At 45.6% G+C, this 20736-nt stretch overlaps 1 protein-coding gene across 1 annotated transcript in view; it reads left to right on the forward strand.

Annotated features, from left to right (window-relative positions):
- The window catches only part of LOC144687966 (sperm flagellar protein 1-like), an 85314-nt gene that overhangs the window by 29324 nt on the left and 35254 nt on the right, over positions 1-20736 (forward strand). The window contains exon 3 of the mRNA XM_078554629.1: positions 9711-9870. Within this exon, the coding sequence (XP_078410755.1) occupies positions 9711-9870 (160 nt within the window). The remainder of the gene's footprint in view (positions 1-9710; positions 9871-20736) is intronic.

Below are 20736 nucleotides of genomic sequence, written 5' to 3' on the forward strand. Positions count from 1 at the left end.
ATGAGCTTGTGGCGCAGATTGAAATTGGCAGGTATGATGTGGTGGGCATTACGGAGACATGGCTGCAAGGGGATCAGGACTGGGAGCTAAATATCCAAGTCCTATCGAAAAGATAGGCAGGTTGGCAGAGGGGGTGGGGTTGCTTTGTTAGTAAGAAATGAAATTAAATCAATAGCAAGAAATTACGTAGGGTCAGATGATGTAGAATCTGTGTGGGTAGAGTTGAGGAACCGCAAAGGTAATAAAACCATAATGGGAGTTATGTAGAGGCCTCTGAACAGTAGTCAGGATGTGGGGCACAAGATACACCAGGAGATAGAAAAGGCGTGTAAGAAAGGCAAGGTTACAGTGATCATGGGGGGATTTCAATATGCAGGTAGACTGGGAAAATCAGGTTGGTAGTGGATCCCAAGAAAAGGAGTTTGTAGAATGTCTACGAGATGGCTTTTTGGAGCAGCTTGTGGTGGAGCCCACAAGGGAACAGGCAATTCTAGATTTAGTGATGTGTAATGAGGCAGATTTGATGAGGGAGCTTAAGGTGAAGGAACCCTTAGGAGGAAGTGACCATAATATGATAGAATTTACCCTGCAATTTGAGAGGAAAAAGCTGGAATCAGATGTAACGGTATTACAGTTGAATAAAGGCAACTACAGAGGCATGAGGGACGAGCTGGCCAGAATTGACTGGGAGATGAGCCTAGCAGGAAAGACAGTGGAACAGCAATGGCAGGAGTTTCTGGGAGTAATTTGGGAGACACAGCAAAAATTCATCCCTAGAAAGAAGAAGCATACTAAAGGGAGGACGAGGCAACCATGGCTGACAAGGGAAGTCAGGGACAGCATAAAAGCTAAAGAGAAAGCATACAATGCGGCGAAGAGTAGTGGGAAACCAGGGGATTGGGAAGCCTGCAAAGACCAACAGAGGACAACTAAAAAAGAAATAAGGAGGGAGAAGATTAAATATGAAGGTAAACTAGCCAGTAATATAAAAGAAGATTGCAAGAGTTTTTTTTAGATATATAAACGGTAACAGAGAGGCAAAAGTGGAGATTGGGCCGAGGTGAGTATGGTGGCCATTACCAAGGAGAAGGTGCTAGGAAAACTGAAAGGTCTGAAGGTGGATAAATCACCTGGGCCAGAGGGATTACATCCCAGAGTTCTGAAGGAGATAGCTGAAGAGATAGTGGAGGCGTTAGTGGTGATCTTTCAGGAATCACTGGAGCCAGGGAGGGTCCCAGAGGACTGGAAAACGCTAATGTAACCCCCCTGTTTAAGAAGCGAGTGAGGCAAAAGACAGGAAATTATAGGCCGATTAGCCTGACCTTGGTCGTTGGTAAGATTTTAGAGTCCACTATTAAGGATGAGATTTCAGAATACTTGGAAGTGCATGATAAAATCAGGCAAAGTCAGCATGGTTTCATCAAGGGGAGGTCATGCCTGACAAATCTGTTTGAATTCTTTGAGGAGGTAACGAATAGGTTAGACAAAGGAGAGCCAATGGATGTTATCTACTTGGACTTCCAGAAGGCCTTTGACAAGGGGCCGCACAGGAGGCTGCTCAGTAAGATAAGAGCCCATGGTGTTAGAGGCAAGGTACTAGCATGGATAGAAGATTGGCTGTCTGGCAGGAGGCAGAGAGTGGGGATAAGGGGGTCCTTCTCAGGATGGAGGCTGGTGACTAGTGGAGTTCCGCAGGGGTCAGTGTTGGGACCACAACTTTTCGCTTTATACATTAATGATCTAGATGAAGGAACTGCATGGGGAGGCCACGCAAAAGATGCAACACTTGTCCCTTCACTTCCTCTCTCCTCACCGTCCAAGGGCCCAAACACTCCTTTCAAGTGAAGCAGCATTTCACTTGCATTTCCCCTAACTTAGTCTACTGCATTTGTTGCTCCCAATGCGGTCTCCTCTACATTGGAGAGACCAAACGTAAACTGGGCGACCGCTTTGCAGAACACCTGCGGTCTGTCCGCAAGAAAGACCCAAACCTCCCTGTCGCTTGCCATTTTAACACTCCACCCTGCTCTCTTGCCCACATGTCTGTCCTTGGCTTGCTGCATTGTTCCAGTGAAGCCCAACATAAACTGGAGGAACAGCAGCTCATCTTTCGACTAGGCACTTTACAGCCTTCCGGACTGAATATTGAATTTAACAAATTTAGATCTTGAACTCCCTCCTCCATCCCCACCCCCTTTCCGTTTCTTCCCCCTCCCTTTTGTTTTTTCCAATAATTTACATAGATTTTTCTTTTCCCACCTATTTCCATTATTTTTAAATCTATACCTTTAATGCCCTGTTAGTCTTTCCACCCCACCCCCACTAGGGCTGTACCTTGAGTGTCCTGCCATACATTCTTAACTAGCACATTCGTTTAGATAATATCACCACCTTCAACACCTCTTTGTTCCTTTGTCTGTGACATCTTTTGAATATCTGCTCCTATCACTGCTTGCTTGTCCCTACAACCACCCCTCCCCCCCCCCAACTTCTCTCCCCCCACCCTCCCCCACCTTAAACCAGCTTATATTTCACCCCTCTCCTAATATTACTCAGTTCTGTTGAAGGGTCATGAGGACTCGAAATGTCAACTCTTTTCTTCTCCGCCGATGCTGCCAGACCTGCTGAGTTTTTCCAGGTAATTCTGTTTTTGTTTTGGATTTCCAGCATCCGCAGTTTTTTGTTTGTATGCTAGCTAAGTTTGCAGATGATACAAAGATAGGTGGAGGGACAGGTAGTATTGAGGAGGCGGGGAGGCTGCAGAAGGATTTGGACAGGTTAGGAGAATGGGCAAAGAAGTGGCAGGTGGAATACAACGTGGGGTCATGCACTTTGGCAGGAAGAATAGAGGCACAGACTATTTTCTAAATGGGGAGAGAATTCAGAAATCTGGAGTGCAAAGAGACTTGGGAGTCCTAGTCCAGGATTCTCTTAAGGTTAACTTGCAGGTTGAGTCGGTAGTTAGGAAGGCAAATGCAATGTTGGCATTTATTTCGAGAGGACTAGAATATAAAAGCAGGGATGTGCTGCTGAGGCTTTATAAGGCTCTGGTCAGACCACATTTAGAATATTGTGAGCAATTCTGGGCCCCGTATCTCAGGAAGGATGTGCTGGCCCTGGAGAGGGTCCAGAGGAGGTTCACGAGAACGGTCCCAGGAATGAAAGGCTTAACATATGAGGAACGTTTGAGGACTCTGGGTCTATACTCGATGGAGTTTAGAAGGATGAGGGGGGATCTGATTGAAACTTACAGAAGACTGAAATGCCTGGAGAGAGTGGACGTGGGGAAGGTGTTTCCATTAGTAGGAATGAAGTGGACTAGGACCCGAGGGCACTGCCTCAGAGTAAAGGGAAGACCTTTTAGAACAGAGATGAGGAGAAACTTCTTTAGCCAGAGAGTGGTGAATCTATGGAATTCATTGGCACAGAAGGCTGTGGAGGCCAGGTCATTGAGTGTATTTAAGACCGAGATAGATAGGTTCTTGATTGGTAAGGGGATCAAAGGTTACGGGGAGAAGGCGGGAGAATGGGGTTGAGAAACTTATCAGCCATGATTGAATGGCGGAGCAGACTCGATGGGCTGAATGGCTTAATTTCTGCTCCTATGTCTTATGGTCTTATGGTTTCTTAGAAGCAGTTCAAAGCAGCGGTTTACTTTCAAAGTCAATTAACATTGCAGCCGTGTTGTGAACAGCAGTGCCCCACAACAGCAATAAAATGGTCAGTTAATCGACTCTTGATGTTAATTGAGGTTGGAATGTTAGCAAGTACACTAAGAGTGTTTCTGCATTTCTTTGAGCAGTGCCATTGAGCTTTTAACACTATGTGACAGGACCTCAACTTAGTATCTGGATTGTTATCCAGTTAAATGAGACAGAAGCCTGTTTGTGAAGATTAGCACAAAGGAAATGATTGGAGATAGCTGAACTGTGATGCTATCTAAAGCCAAATAACCTCCCAGCACTTGTTGCCTGGCCACTTAGAAGAATAGCTCTGGTGGCATGTCAGAGGGTGGCCATCCCCACTTCCTCCCCTCCCTTGCCACTTATCGGATTATACCACAGTCTATTTTTAGGAGCAGGAAAGTAAAGGAGACAAATGTGAATAGCAAACTTACTGTGTGGTAAGTAATTAGTTTAGCAATAAAGAATATCGAAGATCCAGACATCATGTGCATCATGGTCATGTGGACAGACTGAGGGCCAAAACTGAAGTTGTTACTGCCACGTGAGGAGGGGTAAAAATGACTCCCCTATTATACCACTCCAAGTCTGACTGTAAATGAATGTGAATTTGTGAAGGATGAAGATATTTACTCAATGTCTGTGCTTATCCTTTTATATGCTAATTGTCAAGAAACTAGTCTGACAGGCTTTCTTAAGTTCATTTTTATTGAGTTAAAAACCCACCCAGGTAAAGATATAAAAACATTGAAAAAGGTAAACCCGCACACACACACACACACACACACACACACACACACAAGCATTCAGAATTACAAGCTTTATGGGAGGAAGTTGCTTTCTTAACCAAATTAAAAATTCAATGCTAAAAGGTAAAAAAAAAGGAGAGTTCACTGTTTATGTGCCTTTTCCTGGTATATGTGGTTGCGGTCGATTTTCCTCCATGGTGATCTTAAAATTCCAGGAGTTGAAGCCCATGTAAAACTGTAATTGCCAGAGTTAATTTCTTGAAAAACATAATCCATCCTTTCCAGAAGTCGATGATTTTTACACCTGAAGTTGCTTTCAGTGGAAATTCACTATCTCTGTGCTGGATTTTTAAACTGTAACAGAGATAGGGTCTTAACTTGGGAGAGAATGGGATATTTTTTGGGCTGGAGGAAGGTTTGTAGTGGAGTTCCCCAGGGGTCAGTATTGGGATCCTTGCTTTTCCTGATATATACTAATGATCTAGGCCTTGGTCTGCAGGGGACAATTTCAAAATTTGCGGATGATGCAAAACTTGGGAGTGTTGTGAATTGCAAGGAGGATGGTGTGGAACTTCAAGAGGACATAGACAAGTTGGTGGAGTGGGCAGATGGATGGCAGATGAAGTTCAATGCGGAGAAGTGTGAGGTGATGCATTTTGGTAGGAAGAACATGGACAGACAATGTAAAATAAGGGCTGAAATTTTGAAGGGGTGCAGGAGCAGAAAGAGCAGTTAATAAAGCATACAGAATCCTGGGCTTAATTAATAGGGACATAGAGTACAAGAACAGGGGGGTTTATGCTGAATTTATATAAGACACTCATTAGACCTCAGCTGGAACATTGTGCACAGTTCTAGGTGCCACATTATAGGAAGTATGTGAACACACTGGAGAGAGTGCAGAAGAGGTTTACAAGAATGGTTCCAGGGATGAGAAACTTCAGCTATGAGGATAGATTGGAGAGGATGGGACTGTTCTCCTTGGAGATTAGAGAAGGCTAAGACCAAACTTGATAGAGATATTCAAAATCATGATGGGGCTGGACAGAGTAGATAGGGAGAAGCTGTTCCCGCTCGTAAAAGGATCAAGGATGAGAGGGCACAGAGTTAAAGTGGTTTGCAAAAGAAGCAAATGTGATATGAGAAAATACTTTTTTACACAACGAGTGGCTTGGGCCTGAAATGCACTGCCTGGAAGTGTGGTGAAGGCAGGTTCAATCAAGGCATTCAAGAGGACATTAGATGATTATTTGAATAGAAACAATGTGCAAGGTTATGGGGAAAAGGCAGGGCAATAGCAGTAGATCGTAATGCTCATGTGGAGAGCCGGTGCAGACACAATGGGCTGAATGATGGGTTTCTGTGCCGTTAAAATCCTGTGATTAGGAAAATCGCTTTTCCATGTAGCTATTGTTCTGGTAGACTTTCTGGGCAGATTTGCATTAAGTGCAGTAGTGAGTGGGAAAAAGGACGTTCTCTGCGCCAGCCGCAAGGGTGGCATTTCATGCCGTATCGTCCCAATCTCGCCTCATTAATTATGCGTTCCTGGGAAACATGCCGTGTTCATGATGGGCGGGCTCTCACTCACCTGTCGCGCCTTCACCTCACAGCTTCATCACACCGGGCGCCATATTTAAAATGCAGCTGCGCGCACACCTCTCAGTGCTTCCAGCCCCAGGACTGCTACAAAGAAGACAAGGTCCCGAAAGACAAGAAAACTGCAGCCTCCTGGTTTAATGACCCGTTCCTCGAGCACCTTTTGGACGCAGTGGAGGCCTGCCATGATGTCCTCGATCCCTGCTCTGGCTGCAAGATAGGCAGCAACATCACTAATCCAGCATGGGGGGTGGTGGCAGTGGTGGTCAGCGCCAATACTCTGCAAAAGAGGACAGCCACCCAATGCCACAACAGGATGAATGGTCTCATCCATTCTGCCAAGGTAACTCACTCTTCTCATCACTCTCAACTCACAGACTCACAAACCCATCACACATCCACAGGGATCTCACACCGCAAGGGACAACACCACTAACTCTCACGCACACCCTCACATCTCCATCAGGCTCATATCCTCTGGAGCTCACGTCCTCATCCAGTCAAACCACACAAACATTCCACACAGTGCCATGTGTCCTGCTCATATCCTCTCCATCTGTTTTCACGCAGGAGATGCTGGCTCACAACAGCAGGGAGAGGTCCCAGACCAAGGGTGGAGTAGCCCACATTTGGCCCCCCATTCACTTTGAGTAGTGTGTCATCGCGCTGACTGTTGAGGATGTGGACCGTGCCTGCAGCGACGGTGAGGCCGACAGCAAACACCTTGCGAGGTTCCTGCACCATATCATCCATTTCTCAATGCAACTGTGAGGAGTCTCTCTCCTGCTTTTGACTGTGCTGCCATGCACTAATTATCTCTACTTTGGTTCACAGGGAGCTCTGCCAAGTGACTGACACCCTCAGCCAGCCAGTCAGTCAGCTCCATCCACGTCCTCACTTCCAGCCAAGAGGACTTCTTCTCCATGGAAGAGCTGGAAATAGGCAGCCTGGAAGACCCATCACAACGCTTACTGACACCCTTCACTAGCGCAGAGACACACACCTCAGTGGGACCTAGATCTAGAGCAGGCCCTGGTTCACAATCTGATGGTCACCACACAGACATGTGTCCACAGGAGGAGGAAGCAGGTTCAACCTAGTTCCCTGGCATTTGGAGGACTGCTGGGGAAGACCATAAGACGTAGGAGCAGAAGTAGGCCATTTGGCCCATCGAGACTGCTCTGCCATTCAATGAGATCATGGCTGATCTGATAATCCTCAACTCCATTTTCCTGCCTTTTCCCCATAACCCTTGATCCCCTTACTGATTTAAAATCTATCTATCTCCGCCTTGAATATACTTAACGACCCAGCCTCTACAACCCTCTGTGGTAAAGAATTCCACAGATTCACTACCCTCTGGGGAGAAATTCCTCCTCACTTCTGTTTTAGATGGGCGCCCCTCCTTACTCTGAGATTATGCCCTCTGGCCCTAGACTCTCCCACAAGGGGAAACAACCTCTCAGTATATACCCTTGTCAAGCTCCCTAAGAATCTTATATGTTCCAATAAGGTCGCCTCTCATTCTTCTAACTTCCAATGAGTACAGGCCCAATCTACTCAACCTCTCCTCATAAGGAAATCCCTCCACCCCGGGATCAACCGAGTGAACCTTCTCTGGACTGCCTGCAATGCCAGTATATCATTCCTTAGATAAGGGGACCAAAACTATTCACAGTATTCTAGGTGTGATCTAACGAGTGCCTTGTATAGTTTTAGCAAGACTTCCCTATTTCTGTGAGGTCCGAGCCAGATGACAAGCCTCTGGATTTGGCCTTCCAACTCATCCTGGACAGTCAGCAGAAGGCAGGGGAACATCATGCATAGCTGTTGGAAGCCCTGAACAGAGTGGCATGCGAGTTGGAGGATTGTGTCTGCCTGCTCTCTGATGAAGTGATGCCCACATCTGTGCTGATGGAAGTCTCCATGGGGAGGAGGGCGGATGCCGTGGAGATCCTGGTCCAGCAGAATGCGGAGATGTGTGTAGACCTGCACTCCATCGTGGTAGCCCTGGGTGAGCTCCTGCAGTGGCAACGTGATGTCCCCTCAGGTGCTCTTTGCCCTCAAGGAGTCAGGCCGGGGCCCTCGGGCACCCAAAGGGAGGAGGAGCAGCTGCTGGACACCCCTGGGTCCTCCACAGGAATCTCAGAGAGGGTGCTCACTCCCTCCGAGTACCCTCTGCCTGTGACCCCCCCCAACTTCGTCCTCTGTCGTGTGTGTGTGTGTGTGTGTGTGTGGGAGTGTGCGTGTGCATGTGCATGTGCGTGTGTCAGTACCATTCAGAGCCTCGACCAAGCACTCTTCCATGCTCATCACGGATCCTTCACGTATCACACTCATCTCAATGTCCTGAGCATTTTCAATGCTGCCTGCTGGGGTTCACTTTCAATTGATCATCTGAGCTGACCGGCATCTCTGCCCACCTACTGATCACACTCCCATGCAGCACCTGTTCTCTTCCAGCACGACTCTTGTTTCAGTTTTGATTTAGACAGCACGGCAGTGCTACAGTTTTTCTTGTGCTCTCCCATCTTTTCCCCTCACCCAGTCACCCATTTCCTTTCCCCCATCACTGTCGACCCCCCTGGCATCGCCTTCCACCTTCCCACCGTGACCTACAGCCACAACCCTTTTCTTTCGGGGGTGTCAAGGTGAACGTGCATGTTCCCTTCCTTCCCGAAAATCCCACCCCCATCCACATTAACATCCCCGACCTCCTCCTTCTCACCCCCAAGGTCTGTGTCTGCCTCCGAGTCCCCATTAACCACCCTCATCGTCCCTGCTACCGATACCGTCGCACCCTCACCCTCCCACCCTAGTGCCTCACTCTGCTCTCGGTCAATCCCACCATTCCCTTCTACCACGCCAACCCTCCCTTGCTCTCCAGGAGGCTGTCATGGACACAACAGAGCCTTCCCTTGCACGTTCACCTGCACAAACCTCCCCCCCCCATCCAGACTCCTTCCCCTCTTGGAACTCCTTCCTCCCCCGCCTACCCCCTGGACTCCCCCCAGGCCCCCCCTTGGAATTCCTTACCCTCCACTGGACTACCCCCCTACGCCCCAGACTCCCCCCAGCCCTTACTCCACCCCCCTTCCTGACTCCTTCCTCCACCCAGTGTGTCACATTGGGAGTGATTCCATCAAAACAGCAGTGTTGAGTTTCCAGTTTAGTATGGTAAAGCAGATGTAAATGTAAACATGTACCAGCTGGTCTTCAGAAGTCCCTTCTGTCCAGACATTTGTGTTGTTAGTTCCGTTTGCAGTCTTTAATTCTAATTTTTGACTGTGGAATACAAAATGAAATCAAACATAAATGATTCCTTTCCATAGAATGGTTACCCTTATTGTTTCTCAATTTTTAATTCTAACATTATCCTTTTCAATTCCCAAGCGCCTGCATCCAAGCAGATCAGTTGTCTACGTGTGTGTGGCTGCAATAGAATCATAGAATGTTACAGCATTAGAGGAGGCCATTCAACCTGTCATGCCTGTGTCGGCTTTTTGAAAAAGCTATCCAATTAGTTCCACTCTCCTGCTCCACACAGCTCTGAAATTAGCTTTCCTTTTCAAGGATTTTTCCAATCCTTTTTGAAAGTTATTATTGAATCTGCTTCCACCACCCTTTCGGGCACTCTGGGGAGTTGATTGAAAATTTAAGTTTCTTTTAATTCTGAACGTAGGAAGGTTTTCAACAGACTCAACTTCTACATCCCCGATGACGTGGTTCGCAAGGTCGCCCAGTGTTCTCCCGGAGTTGTAGAGCTTGTGCTGAGCACGTTACGACTCAAGATTGGAGAGAAGCTAAAAGAGAGAAAGAATAAGGCGGCTTCATCACCACAGGTATGGACAAATGCCAGAAAGTTCCAAAAATCTGTCAAGGATTTCTTTTTTAGTGGAGATGTAGCTACTAGCTCATCATATTGAATGACTAGAAAGGCTTTGTTGGCACTACACTTCTACTTTGTTTAAGAGCTACTCATCATGCTTTGGATGATGTTTTACCTCTACATTCATAAGAAAGATACTTTTAACGACAGATATAATAAAAGCTGTGTGGCTCAGCTTTATGGTTGCTTTCCACCTATTCATTTTCTCACCACAGCCCTTCATCATTTGTCTCTCCCAGATGCAGCTCACTACCCCAGGAGCTAATTAGCACTATTTATTGCAAATCCTTAGCATTGCAAACACTTTGATTTAAGAATAAAGTCCTGACTAACTTCCCTTCATTTTCCGAACAAACTTGCTCATTTCTTAACACCTCACTTGCTGTTGGAACTCTTCTGGTACAATATTGTGTGTTGCTAGACTGGCAATCCGGAGTTTGAGTTTAAGTTCCACAGTGGCAAGTTGCAGAATTGAACTCAGTAAAATCAGGTAGTTTGTCAGCTGGCACCTGAAAAATTACCAAGAATTCTGTTGAATTGTTCTGAAACTGCAACTGGCTCACGTCCTTCAAAGTATCTATATTGACATAGTTGAGTTGAGATACAGATCAGCCACAACCTGATAGAACAGGCTTGAGTGCTTACTCATATGTTCCAATATTCCTATTACTTGGTCCCCCTTTCAGTCACTAACTCCAGTAGTGTGCTTGCCAGCTTTACAACCCCCTGTAAAAAAAAAAGTCTTAATTAATAGCACCTATGTTATTAATTAGTATTTAATTTTATATCTTTGACCTTTCTATTTTGATTACTTAACAACTGACAATGGTATGCTGTTATCTAAAAATAAAAGCAAAATACTGTGGAAGTTGGAAATCTGATATAAAAACAGGTCATGCTGGAAGCATTCACAAGTCAGACTGCATTAATTACGTAGAGAAACAAAGTTAATATTTCAGGTCTGAGACCTTATTGTTATCTACAATGTTCATCCCTTCATAATTTTAAACCACTATCAAATCATCCCATCATCTCCTCTATTCTAAGGAAAACAACCCCAATGTTACAAGTCTGGTTCAGAATTTTATATTTGCTGAAACTAAGCAGCATCCTCATGAATCTACACTGTACTATCTCCATTGCCTAGAAATCCTTCTTACATTGTGGAGCCCAGGACTGCACAAGGTACTCCAACTATGGTCTTACTATGTTTTATGAGGAAAGGTTGGACAGACTGGGCTTGTTTCCACTGGAATTTAAAAGAGTGAGGGGTGATTTGATTGAAGTATACAAGATTCTGGACTATTAATCCAGAGTCCAAGGCTAATGCTTTGGGGGCATGAATTCAAATCTCACCATGGCAGCTGGTGGAATTTGAATTCAGTTAATAAATCTGTTACGCAAAGCTAGCCTCAGTAACGGTGACCATGAAACTGTCAACGCTTGTCATTAAAACCCATCTGGTCCATTAATGTGCTTTAGGGAAGGAAATCTGCCATCCTTACTTGGTCTGGCCTACATGTGACTCCAGACCCACAGCAATGTGGTTGACTCTTAACTGCCCTCTGAAATGACCTAGCAAGGTCAGTTCAATGGCAATTAGGAATGGGCAACAAATGGTGGCCTTGCCAGCGACGCCCACATCCCATGAAAGAATAAAGAAGAAAAAAGTCCTGAATGGCCTTGACTAGGTGAACATGGTAAGGACGTTTCCTCTTGTGGGTGAGTCCAGAACTAGGGGACACTGTTTTAATTAGAGGTCGCCCTTTTAGGACAGAGATGAGGGGAAATTTTTCTCTCAGAGGGTTGTGCAACTTTGGAATTTTGCCTCAGAAGGCAGTGGAGGCGGGGTCATTGAATATTTTTAAGGCAGAGGTAGATAGACTCTTGTTAGGCAAGGGAATCAAAGGCTATTGGGAGTAGATGGGAATGTGGAATTCGAAACACAAGCAGATCAGCCATGATTTTATTGAATGGCGGAGCAGGTTCGAGGGGCCAAATGGTCTACTCCTGTTCCTATTTCTTATGCTCTTATATTCTTACAGGTTTATGCAAATTCATCATTACATCTTGAATTTTAGGATCAATTGAAGACATGGTCTAAGAAACTGATTTTCAGAGACTTTTGAATAGCAAAAGAGGGGTAGCAAGGCAAAGTGGTTTCGGAAGGGAGTTCCAGGAAGGTCAACTCCGGTTGACGGATTGGAAGAGGCAGTGATAAAACAACAGCCTGAAGTCAAATGAACCGAGTTTGTGGGCTGGGTGCATGGCTGGAGAGTAATTTGAAATCCAGTGGTAAACTATAGAGGGATTTGACAGAAATCTTAAGCCCATTTTGCTGGGACGCAGGGAACAGGGAGGACAGGGTGACAGGGATCTCCATAACCATGTAATGGAGAGGACTTGGACTGTGTAGTTTATCGAGAGTGGACACAGGAAGGCTGATGAGGTGAAAAACCTGCTCTAGCTTCAGTTTACAGTAACTCAGTTTGCCTTGAATTGTTCAGAGTTAAGTTAAATTCCAAGTTAAGTTTCCAAAAACATTGGTCCAGTAACATTTTGTTGACTAGATATTAATGGGTTATTTTTTAGTAACATTTTAACTTTTAGTAGCTGACATGAAGTTGTGTATGAATGGACATTGTACAGTGATTAAGAGTTTTATCACCTTGATAGGGCCGGCATGTTTTGTTTTTCTTCGACTTCTCTGTGGTTCAGCTATCCGCAATTTCTTGAATTCTATATCAAGGACACAGATGGTATTCTGGGTGGGCATTTCAACATTGACACAAAGAGTCGCTCAGTTGCATCATCACCGCTAACCTAAAGGACATAGTTGTCAGAATTGGTCTGCATCAGACAGTGAGGGAACCAATTTAAGGAAATTATTGACTTGACTTCATCCTCACTAATCTACCTGTCACAGGCATACTGGGCAGAATTTTCCCCCCGTTGAGGGGGAAGTTGATGGGCGGGCATGCTTCTGATTGGTGCCCCCGATCGGAGGCGCAGCGCCATTTTACGTGGATGGGCCAATTAAGACCCACCCAGAGTGACGTCCGCAGGGAAGCGCTATGCACTCCCTGTGCAGGCGGGAAGGGGGGAATGCCTAAAATCGAGAGTGCGCTCTTTCGCACCTGCGCGTGAAAGAGCGCACTCATCTCCCTGAGGCTAAGTGCTGCCTCAGAGAGATCGTCTCTACTTTCAAAAATATTAAAAATAGAAAAAAATAAATTCCCTTACATGTCCCCTCATGTGACAGTGTCACAAGAGTTGGGACATGTTCACAATTTTCAAAAAAACCTTGTTAAAATTTTTAAAACCCTGTATGAAACCTCACCCCGCCCATGGATGAGGTTTCATGTTATTTGCATTTCCCTCCGGGGCTCCTGGCCTCACCGCCAACCTTAAGGTTGGGCGGGCAGGTCCACTAATTACTTCAATTGATCTGTCAATGGCCTCAATTGGCCATTGACAGGTTGGCGGACGCGCAGCTGATTTGGTTGCACCCCCGCCTTCCTGAAAATTTAAATGGGGCGCGGTGACATCGGGAGTTCCGCCCACCGTCACCATGCATCATTTTACGTGTTGGCGAGCAGGCCCTGCCCCCGCTCGCCCACGGTAAAATCCTGCCCCCTGTCTCTCACTCTGGTTGTTCCCTCTGATACAGCCCTTCTCACTTCTCCCTTCAGTACAAGGCTTTGGGCAGAATCAAGTGAAGTTCCCTGGAATGGGAAGCGAGACAGGCAGGGGCACTTAATTTTGCAGAAGGCAAAATATCAGCTTCTTGATGTTGGAATGAAAGTTGGGAAGTAAGTTGGCAGCAGATTAAAAGTGGATCATGGTTCCCAATGGTAAGCGGCAGTAAGCTATTTTTAATGCATTAGCATGCCCTGCACACTCATTAAAACACACGTATCTTTGTGATTAAGTTGGCAGCAAACAAGAATCAGGTGCCTTCAGATTCACGACTGATTAAAGGTGGAGTGCAGCAGTCAAGGTCGCCCTCCTGGTACATTTGAAGTGTGTAGGAGCTGCTTTTCTTGTATAGGGAACTTTATTGGATCAGAGGAGAGGAGGCTGAGCTGTTGCATTAAGCTCAGATGGCAGCTGTCCAGGGAGGTCGAGTCATGACTGTCCGAGGGAGTGAGGTCACATCATGGTGACCCTAAGAGAGATCATGGGAGATGAAGGGAGGAAGCTGGATGGCAGATGGACGGTCAATCTATGCCAAGGGCAGCTCAAGCATGATAGAGTGCAGATCAAGGGTGATTGAGGGCTGGTTAGTGATGAGGTTGGGAAAGTCAAGGGTAACTGAGGGCAGGTCAAGTGTGACAGAGGATTAAGGATGATGATTAGAAAGTCAAAGGTGATGGGGGGCAGGTCCAGGGTGCATGGTGACAGCTTGATGGTAATAGGTTGACAGATGGTTGATCAAAGGTGATGGTGGGAGGCTTGAGGGTCAGAAGACAGGACTAGGGTGATGGAGGGAGAGTTAAAAATGATGAAAGGAAGGTCAAAGGTGACTGAGGGAGGGTTCAGGATGGTGACTTGCAGGACCAGGGATTCGAGTGGTGAGGTGAAGAGCAGGTGGCAATGGTTCAAGTTCAAAACCCTTCCCTCAAACACACAGAATGATGCGGTTGGTTTGCAGGAAGTGGATACCTTTCAGGTTGCCGTTTAAATATGGTGCTGGACCTTCGACCGCTGTGAAATAATGTCGGAGTCGGTGACTTCCCTGTCCATCCCTGCTGCACAATTGGCCATGCCCCTCGAATGTGCGTAGCTAATTGGCTAACTGCCGCGTGATGGCCTCCGAACTCCACCTCCGAATGGAAGTCCCGCTCATTTCTGGTCCTGCCAGTCGGACACTCGCCACCTTGTCTACTTGAACTGCTGCCTTCAGGGACCTGTGAACTTGTACGCCAAGATCTCTCACTTCATCTACCCCTCTTAGTATATTTCCATTTATTTTGTAATCCCTGTAACTGTTTGGCCTCCCTAAATGTATGACCTCACACTTCTCTATGTTAAAATCCATCTGCCAATTTACTGCCCACTCCACCAACCCATCTATACCGTTTTGGAGATTATGGCTATCCTCTACGCTATCCACTACTCGGCCAATCTTTGTATCATCTGCAAATTTCCCAATCATGCCCCCCATGTTCACATCCAAATCGTTAATATGTAATACAAACAGCAAGGATCCCAACATTGAGCCCTGTGGAACACCATTTGAGACAACTTTCCATTCGCAAGGGCATCCATCGACCATTACCCTTTGTTTCCTGTTACAAAGCCAACCTTTTATCCAGTTTGCCACATTACCCTGAATCTTTTACTTTCCTGACCAATATCCTGACTCATATCCTAACTCACACCAATTCCCATTCATCCATCACCCCCATGCCTACTGACCGATATTGGCCCCCAGCCCAGTATCGCCTCAATTTAAAAATTTTCATCTGTTTTCAAATCCTGCATGGCCTCGCCTCTCCCTCCCTCTGTAACCTCCTCCAGCCCTACAAACCTTCGCAATCTCTGCATTGCTCTGATTTTGGCCTCTTGCGCATCCCTGATTTTAATCGCTGCAGCATTGGTGGCTGTGCTTTCAGGTATCTAGGCCCTCAACTCTGGAATTCTTTCCTTAAACCTCTCTACCTGTTTCTCCTCATTTAAGAAGCTCCAGAAAACCTACCTCTTTGCCTAAGATTTTGGTCATCTGCCCTTAAATCACCATATGTGCTTAGTTTCAAATTTTGTCTGATAACACCTCTGTGAAGCACCAAGTAAAGGCGCTATTTAAATACAATTTTCTGCCACTAATGTGGCTCCTATAAATGCCAACATTAGTCCTGAATGCTATATTGCCACTCATGTGCCAATGTAAGTGACATGGTGGAGCTGCTGCAGAAGGTCTAAGGATGGATGGATACTTTTGGTAGCTGTTGTTCGCATTAAACCAGTGACATAGAATATCAAACATGGTAATTACAAGATTACTACTAGTAGCATGCAGTAGCCCATATTGAAAAAAAAAAGGCAGTGTAGTAAATGCATGTTTAAAGATATGGTGGTCAATATTTACTTCCGGGCAGCTGAGCTGCTGAGGCTGGTAGCAGGGAGGCTCGGACAATTTTAAATGCCAAGTCTAATGCCAACTTCCAGGCTTCCATTATCCTTTGCCACCCATCCTAGCTTTATCCGAGTTGGCCCATGAATGATCTCAATTAGCTACTCGCCATTGCCAGACAGGCAGCCTCTGCCTCGTTGACCTCACCTCTGGAAAAATTGCTTGGATGTGGGAAACTGTCATGTTGCTGACCGGATGTGCTGTTTTACAACTTCTTCCACCCCACCTCTGCCTGATGGAGAAAATGCAGCTGTATAAATCTATGATCAATGTTTACCCCATCCATTTGAGAATTTGTATTGTGCTTAGATTTCCAGAAGGCATTTGATAAGGTGCCACATCAAAGGTTATTGCAGTAAATAAAAGCTCATGGTGTAGAGGTTAACATATTGGCATGGATAGAAGATTGACTAGTTAACAGGAAACAGAGAGTAGGCATGAATGGGCCATTTTTTGATTGGCAAGATGTAACGATTGGAGTGCACCAAGGATCAGTGCTGAGGCCTCAACTTTTTACAATTTATATAAATGACTTGGATGAAATTTGCTGATGAAGCAAAGGTAGGTAGGAAAGTAAGTTGTGAAGAGGACATAAGGAGGCTACAAAATGACATAGACAGGTTAAGTGAGTGGGCAAAGATCTGGCAAATGGAGTATAATGTGGGAAAATTTGAAATTGCCCAGTTTGGAAAGAAGAATAAAAAAGAAGCATATTATCTAAATGGTGAGAGGTTGCAGAGCTCTGAGATGCAGAGGGATCTAGATGCCCTCGTGCATGAATCGCAAAAGGTTAGTATGCAGGTGCAGCAAGTAATCAGGAAAGCTAATAGAATGTTATTGTTTATTGTGAGGGGAATGGAAAACAAAAGTAGGGAGGTTATGCTTTGGTTAGTCAGGGCATTGGTGAGACCACATCTGGATATTGTGTACAGCATTGGTCTCCTTACTTAAGGAAGGATGTAAATGCATTGGAAGCAGTCCAGAGAAGGTTTACTAGACTAATACCTTGAATGGGCGGGTTGTCTTCTGAGGAAAGGTTGGACAGGCTAGGCTTGTATCTGCAGGAGTTTAGAAGAGTAAGAGGTGACTTGATTGGAACATATAAGATCCTGAGGTGTCTTGACAGGGTGGATGTGGAAAGGATGTTTCCTCCTGTAGGAGAATCTGGAACTAGGGGTTACTATTTCAAAATAAGGGGTCGCCCATTTAAGACAGAGATGAGGAGAATTCTTTTTTCTCAAACGGTCATGAGCCTTTGGAACTCTCTTCCTCAAAAGGCAGTAGAAGCAGAATCTTTGAATATTTTTAAGGCAGAGGTAGATAGATTCTTGATAAACAAGGGGTGAAAGGTTATTGGGGGCAGGGGGGAATGTGGAGTTGAGGTTACATTCAGATCAGCCATGATCTTGAATGGCGGAGCAGGCTCGAGGGGCTAAGTGGCCTACACCTGCTCCTAATGCGTATGTTTGTATGACCTTGAGTGCGGCCTCATCAAAGTTTATTGACCTCTCCACTTTTCAGGTTTTTTTCAGAAGCAGTTCCTTATGTTAAATTACTTCTAATAAATATTTTATACCCTTCTTTAGTTCAACTGCATTTTCCTCATTTGTAAAAACTAATAAAATATTTAATTGTTTATCATGTCTTCATATTGCACAATTAAACATTTTTTTATCTGTTTAAGCATTCTCTTATTTTTTATTTAATTATAAATTAAATTCTTTTTCCCTTTATTTTAACTGCTCATCTTTTAGCCCTCCTAATTTCTGTATACATTTCTCCACTACACTTTCTATATTCTTCAGCATTGTTGACCCTCATGTAATTATGCATCTCCCTTTTAAGTTTCAGTTTGCTTGTAATCTTCCTGTTAACAGAGTTCTGTTATTTGATAGGAATCCTTTTTGGCTCATTTAAAATTCATTGAACTGTCTAAGCAATCGTTTCTTTAACATGAATTAGGGAAGAGAATTCCAACACAGTTTCAACAAAATGTTGATCTCATTGTTCCAAAGGAAAACAAATTTCACGTTCAGAAGAAGTAACCTTTAGATAGACGAAGAGTAGGAATCCTTTGATCTGTACCTTGATAAAGAAATTCTGAAGAATTCATCGAACTGATTATAATCACCAGCAGAATTACAGCCTCCTGGAAGCAGAGAGCTTACCTTTTTATGAAGACATTCTTGTTGTGGGCTGGAAGTGCATGGTAAAATCGGGCAAAGTCGGCATGGTTTCATCAAGGGGAGGTCATGCCTGAAAAATCTGTTAGAATTCTTTGAGGAGGTAACGAGTAGGTTAGACAAAGGAGAGCCAATGGATGTTATCTACTTGGACTCCCAGAAGGCCTTTGACAAGGTGCCACACAGGAGGCTGCTCAGTAAGATAAGAGCCCATGGTGTTAGAGGCAAGGTATTAGCATGGATAGAAGATTGGCTGTCTGGCAGGAGGCGGAGAGTGGGGATAAGGGGGTCCTTCTCAGGATGGCGGCCGGTGACTAGTGGAGTTCCGCAGGGGTCAGTGTTGGGACCACAACTTTTCACTTTATACATTAATGATCTAGATGAAGGAACTGAGGGCATCCTGGCTAAGTTTGCAGATGATACAAAGATAGGTAGAGGGACAGGTAGTATTGAGGAGGTGGGGAGGCTGCAGAAGGATTTGAACAGGTTAGGAGAATAGGCAAAGAAGTGGTGGATGGAATACAACGTGGAGAAGTGTGAGGTCATGCACTTTAGTAGGAAGAATAGAGGCATAGACTATTTTCTAAATTGGGAGAGAATTCAGAAATCTGGAGTGCAAAGGGACTTGGGAGTCCTAGTCCAGGATTCTCTTAAGGTTAACTTGCAAGTTGAGTCGGTAGTTAGGAAGGCAAATGCAATGTTGGCATTTATTTCGAGAGGACTAGAATATAAAAGCAGGGATGTGCTGCTGAGGCTTTATAAGGCTCTGGTCAGACCACATTTAGAATATTGTGAGCAATTTTGGGCCCCGTATCTCAGGAAGGATGTTCTGGCCCTGGAGAGGGTCCAGAGGAGGTTTACGAGAATGATCCCAGAAATGGAAGGCTTAACATATGAGGAACGTTTGAGGACTCTGGGTCTGTACTTGATGGAGTTTAGAAGGATGAGAGGGGATCTGATTGAAACTCACAGAAGACTAAAAGGCCTGAATAGAGTGGACATGGGGAAGATGTTTCCATTAGTAGGAGAGACTAGGACCCGAGGGCACAGCCTCAGAGTAAAGGGAAGACCTTTTAGAACAGAGATGAGGAGAAACTTCTTTAGCCAGAGAGTGGTGAATTTATGGAATTCATTGGCACAGAAGGCTGTGGAGGTCAGGTCATTGAGTGTATTTTAAGACCAAGATAGATAGGTTCTTGATTGGTAAGGGGATCAAAGGTTACGGGGAGAAGGCGGGAGAATGGGGTTGAGAAACTTATCAGCCATGATTGAATGGCGGAACAGGCTCGATTGGCCGAATGGCCTAATTTCTGCTCCTATGTCTTATGTTCTTATGGTCTAACCGACAACAATGACAAGATCACAGAATCGCAGAATTTTAACGGCACAGAAGGAGGCCATTTGGTCCATCGTGTCTGCATTGGCTCTCCAAATAAGCATAATGACTTGGTATCATTGCCCTGCCTTTTTCCCGTATCCCTGCACATTGTTTCTATTCAAATAATCATCTAATGCCTTGATTGAATCTGGCACCAGCGCACTTCCAGGCAGTGCATTCCAAACCCGAACCACACGTGTGAAAATGTTTTTTGTCACGTCACATTTGCTTCTTTTGCAAATCACCTTAAATCTGTGCCCTCTCATTCTTGATCCTTTTATGAGTGGGAACAGCTTCTCCCTATTACTCTGTCCAGCCCCCTCATGATTTTGAACACTATCAAGTTTCCTCTTAGCCTTCTCTCCAGGAGAACAGTCCCAACCTCTCCAAACAGCCTGTGTATGCTTGCATGCGTCTGCGTGCGCATGTGTGGGCCAGCCCGCCCGCCCGTCCCACTTCCACCCTGGGTTCTCAGACACACACTCGCTCACGCTCACACACATAAACACTCTCACGGCGGGATTTTCCGCACCCGCCCGCTGCCGCGATCTTCCGGTTCCGCTGCAAGTCATGGACTTCGGGCTGGTGCGCCGCCTCGCCCGCGGCGGGTCTCGCCTGTGAAGGGTCTCACCCATGGCGGGTCCCACCCGTGACAGGGCCGGAAAATCCCGGCCTCAGTTTCACTCATGCTCACACACGCACACTCTCACTCACAAACTCACACTGTCTGTCACTCACACTATCACTCACACACTTTCATACATACTCACCACGGAGGGAGGACTGAGATCAGCAGGGAACACACAGAACCCTTAGAAGAACACATTCCAAATCAGAACCCGATGCACATGTGGAGGAAGTAGAGCCTGAGCCTGTATTGGAGGTGAAAGTCGCTGAGGACCCGGTGGTAAAATTTCCATCCCCTCCACCTGCCGATCCAGCACCCAATGTAGTTGAGGATTCCAGGACTTGATCCTGGGCTTTAGTAACAAGTACGAATCTGCCCACTTGTGTTGTCAAAGCCCCGACACAACAGCCCCGACTGAAGACAAAACCAGAAATGCAGATTCCACCTCCAAGGCCTCGAGACGAACGAATTAGGGAACGGCAAGGTGTGCCAGC

Source organism: Cetorhinus maximus, chromosome 1 (genome assembly GCF_964194155.1).
Source record: "Cetorhinus maximus chromosome 1, sCetMax3.hap1.1, whole genome shotgun sequence".
In the NCBI taxonomy this organism is placed as follows: Eukaryota; Metazoa; Chordata; class Chondrichthyes; order Lamniformes; family Cetorhinidae; genus Cetorhinus; species Cetorhinus maximus.